Below are 4,665 nucleotides of genomic sequence, written 5' to 3'. Positions count from 1 at the left end.
AAACTCTACCTTGGAAAATGGCCTAGAGCTTTCGGAGTCGGATGATGACCACAGAAAACAAGGACGATCAAGACACAATTCCAGTGATAGTTCGCCCTCAGATTCTTGTGAATCTGGGAGTGAAGAGTCATCGAAAAGTGATCACCAAAAGCAACAACAAAAGCTACACGCACACCACGCAATCCAGCAACAACAAATTTTACAACAACAAGCAGCGCCAACAGTAGGGTGCTCAGGAGTGAGTAAATTCTTACAGGATAAACCGAAAGTGATCGAAACTATTAGCGGTGGTCGATCAAGCATTTATCTAAGTAGCAATGTATTGGGCTCAGCAGGATCATCAAGTTCGGGTCCGAGCTCTACTTCATCTTCCTCTAACAAGACTCCTTCACCATCAGATTCTAGTAAATGGTATCTTAGTCGCTATTTTAATAAAAAACCTGCACAAACTCAGAACGAAATTCCGACATCAACAAATTCATTGGTTGTCAATTCGATAAATGTCAGTATGGATGAGCCGACACTGTTGCCTGGCGGTGCACAAATAATACCCGAAGCAACGCAATCTCAACCTCATTTGGCGATGGTAAAGCATGAGGCAGCTAGATTCGGAGTGAACGAAAGGAAAAAATTTAAAGAACCAATAAACGGCGCTGTCCGCAATATCTTAAAAAAAATTTCATATAGCTCATTAAAATAGTGGAAAAAAGTGTAACGAGTTGCATAAAGCATTCTCTTTTATATATTTCGTGAAATTTAGTTAATTTTCTTAACGAAAACGCATTTAAAATGCATGTAGAAGCAGATGAAAAATTGTGCTAATCGAGTGGAAAAATGCGAACAAATTTTAACGGGAAGAAAAAGGTGTTCAGAGTTCTGTCTATGTCACAGCGTTGTTGTTGCTGCCATTAGCGACGTCGGCAGCAGAGGTAGAGTCGCTTTCGATTTTGTCTTGAGTGCAAAAAATAAAAAAAAATTCTGATAAATACCTTAAGCAAAACGAAAAATAAAAAGTTATAAATTATCAAAGAAAACTATTCCAATCATTAAGTCTGCAAACAGAATTGGATTCAATGGTTGAAAGCTGTGAATGTCTAGTTTAGCAATAAAAAAAAAAAAAATTCGGTCTCGCTCGGGCTTTTTGACATTTCATGACATTTGCGCAGCGGCTGGATATTGACTGAAAGTGTACAACTAGAGGCTTGAAATTGGGGCTATTGAGGAAAAGCCGAAAAAATTGAAGAAAATCATTCGTTTTCATAGCGCATACAGAAATCTGTGATGAACTATATATATTAGCGTTATGGTTTCCATTGCACTGTTTAGCTGAGGTCGTGAGTTCGTTTCATAGCACAATAATTAAAATTTCAACACTGAACATGAAGTTGTGATAATCCTACAAGAAGTAATCTTGAACAATCTAAGGACGGTGTGATGACATCTGTAAAAATACAAAAATACAATTCAATTTGGTAACACTTTATTTGGAGGCAGTTATCTACTTTTTATTAGCTAGTGCTGGCTTAGGACAGCACCGTAACTCCGAAGAAGCCGCCTGGGTTATGTACAAAGACACATTACATTTAATTAAGTTCATTTCTTCAAAGTTCAAGCATTTGCAAGTTTTATCCGCCACTAATGAACTTCACGAGCCACATAACAAAGTTGCAATCCTAAGCCTTCGATGTCAATCGCTTATATCACTGAAACTTTATAAAATGAAACGCGCTTATTGTCGTACTATCATAAATCATTGTATGGAAATATTCAAAAGTGTTCGTACTGAAATACTCAATGGGAATACACCATCATCAAACTCGCCATCAAACTCCGTGTGCTCACAGGGTTCTGGTTCAAATACGCCGCCCGGACGTAATATGCGCGAGGATATGCATACAACTCTAAGTCATCAAAATCTTTATTTTAATTATTTAGCTAATTGTCATGATTTGTGGGATCAAGCTGATCGTCTTGTGCGACAGGGTAATCATACTAATTTCTTTATTGCATTGGATCACGAGAATGGACCGTTAACCCTGCATAGTTCAATGTATGATTTGCTTCGTTATGTACAATCTGGCCTTAAGAAGCTGAAAAGTGCAAATACCACTGCTACAACAACTACAACAACAATAATCAGTGGAAGTAGCGCATCTGCAACAACAAATAACTCTGTCGCTTCTGTTGGTGCTAGTACTACTACATCCACGAATATAAAAACAACTTCGACCAGCACCACCACAATCAACAATTACAGCAATAGCGTTAGCGCAACCACCTTACAGTCTCAGTAGTGGCACCATTTCTGATGGGCAAACACATTTTATGGATAATACATATATATATTTATGTATGTGTAGAAAGAAGGTGCTGCTCGAGCTGTTTTTATTTCAATTCAATGGTTGTTGAGACACACACCATTTCTTAAACAAATTATCACAATATGTACATACTTAGTATTTATACAAAAATCTTGCATCTACGACTAATAAAAGTTAGTGTGTTTATACATACATATGTAGGTACCATTTATATGACTAGTTGAAAACGCTAATGACAAACACTATTTTGCCTGTGTTACATAAAATAATTTCATACGGCAAAGCAAAGTGTTGCAGTTTCTATTATCAATAATGTTACTATTGCAATTATTTCTATTATTTTTATTACTTATTATAAAATATTGAATGGAAATTATGAAGATTCTGATTTAAATTTTTGAAACATTTAATTACAGCATAGTTTATTAAATAAAGAAACTTGCAAAAGGCATACAATACTGTTAAAAATGGAAATTAGAGGTTCGCAGCATACAAATTTAGGTTGTTATATTTTTAAGGGAGAGTGAGGGAGTAAGAAAAAAATTTAAAATGTATGCGCTAAGCAATGCATAAGTTTTAATTTAATTTATATGTATTTATTTTTAGCAAGTTATTATTATTATTTTTTTTTTTGTTTTGTTTAATTCTGCTTTTCAACAGCTGCCGTACCGAAAGCAAACTGACAACAACCCACCATATAGTGGACGCGGAGGATATCCAGGCCAACCTGTAAAAAATGATTTGCGTTCCAGTGGTGGCATGGCACCTCCCAAAGGGCCGCCACCCCTGCTATCACCACCAACATCAACAATATCAACTGCTAGCATTAATAGCGTTACTAGAAAAAGCAGTAGCCCAGGAAATAATTCAGGTACAAATACAGCAGGGCTACTACCACCACCACCAAACGGTCACCTAGGTCCTCCCAAATCGTCAGCACCGCTGCACAATGGACGTTTCTCTAAACCGTTACCGAAATCAATCAACGACATAATATCCAAAGTAGATCAGACCTACCGTGCACCCGAGCAAACCCTCTTGTGTTTCTTTATTTCATTTCGAGAAACCCATCAACCCGAGATCGACCCGTGTGCGCCATTCCCATTGCCGGTTTCCGATGCACTCAGGCCGAACATTGGTCCTTCGAGCCGGATATGAACCATTGCTTGTGTTTTCCATGTTACTTTCTCTCGCTCTACACGCGTGAAAAAATGATCATATACATGTTACCAAAAAATATAAGAGAGTTTAATTTAAGAGAACTTACATGATGAGATTCAATGTGGTCAGCAGGCGCCTGTTGAGGTGTGTTGGTTTTTTATTTATCTGATGAATATAATTCTTATTAGAAATTTTCTTTTGAACTATTCTCTGTGTACACAAAAAAATTCTTATTGCCTCACATATGTAAGACCATTACCATATTTTTAACCCTACAATGCTCGAATCTAAAGTGTAGACAGTTTTTTTTTTTTTACAAATTTTTACTCTACAAGTGTTCACAAATATTTATATTATTTGTAAATACAATACAGCAGATTATAAAAAAAATAAAATTCTAGAATATTTCGTACATTTTTCGGGCATTTCTCTACATATGACTGTAAAAAAATGTGTGAGCACATAAAGAATATATAAATGCAGTATGACATGCTGCTCAACAACATTTTTTTGTTATCAAAAATTAAATTTTTGCACTTTCAACTTTTATCACACATTTAATGCAACAACGTGCTGTAGGTGTATACTATTGTATATGCATTTACATTACACAAATTCTAACCTTTTCATGTTTTAAATTGTTTTACGTTATACGTAATCTGAAAAAATTGACTAGGTGGTGATTTCAACACTTTTTCATCGATCAAATCCATGCAAAATTTCACTTAATTAAAATATGTTTTCTTTTTAAATCTACTTTAGGACTCTATTTAACAATATTACTCTCATATAGTCATGTATCTACATATGTATGTATTTATACATATCTACATCTGATAGCATATTTGCGCTTAGCTATGGCAATTTAAATATTTTGTTTTTTTTGTTTTTTGTTGAAAATTCGTTTCATATAAAACAGTGGTTTTAGGGAATCTTACTTTAGCTTTACGTAGCTAGGGTTTCAAATAAATTTTTCCCTATTTATATTTAACAAAAAAAATTCACGTAGCCACATGGCTTTGGCTGCCTGTGCTGATGTGGTAATTTCAGGATTTTGCTGGTCCTTCTGCCGTTGGTCCCCAAATTCATCCGGATTCGATGTTCTTACTCGCATTAGGCCGCAGGATGGATTATTTTTTTCATCATATATATTACTATATTTTAATGATCGCGGTTATAATTA

General features: G+C 35.3%; 1 protein-coding gene across 1 annotated transcript; it reads left to right on the top strand.

Moving 5' to 3' along the window:
- The first annotated feature begins 1,469 nt into the window (after positions 1-1,469).
- On the top strand, positions 1,470-2,461 carry LOC137241516 (AF4/FMR2 family member lilli-like). Its single transcript, XM_067769115.1, has one exon. It carries the CDS (start codon positions 1,563-1,565, stop codon positions 2,292-2,294), a length of 732 nt encoding a protein of 243 aa, XP_067625216.1. The 5' UTR covers positions 1,470-1,562; the 3' UTR covers positions 2,295-2,461.
- The last annotated feature ends 2,204 nt before the right edge of the window (positions 2,462-4,665 follow it).

This window comes from Eurosta solidaginis, chromosome 1 (genome assembly GCF_040869045.1).
Source record: "Eurosta solidaginis isolate ZX-2024a chromosome 1, ASM4086904v1, whole genome shotgun sequence".
In the NCBI taxonomy this organism is placed as follows: domain Eukaryota; kingdom Metazoa; phylum Arthropoda; class Insecta; order Diptera; family Tephritidae; genus Eurosta; species Eurosta solidaginis.
This window is presented reverse-complemented; position numbering and strand designations above follow the sequence as displayed.

Coding starts and splice junctions, on each gene's coding strand:
- LOC137241516 (XM_067769115.1), top strand. CDS start 1,563: ATGTACAAAGACACATTACATTTAATTAAGTTCATTTCTTCAAAGTTC.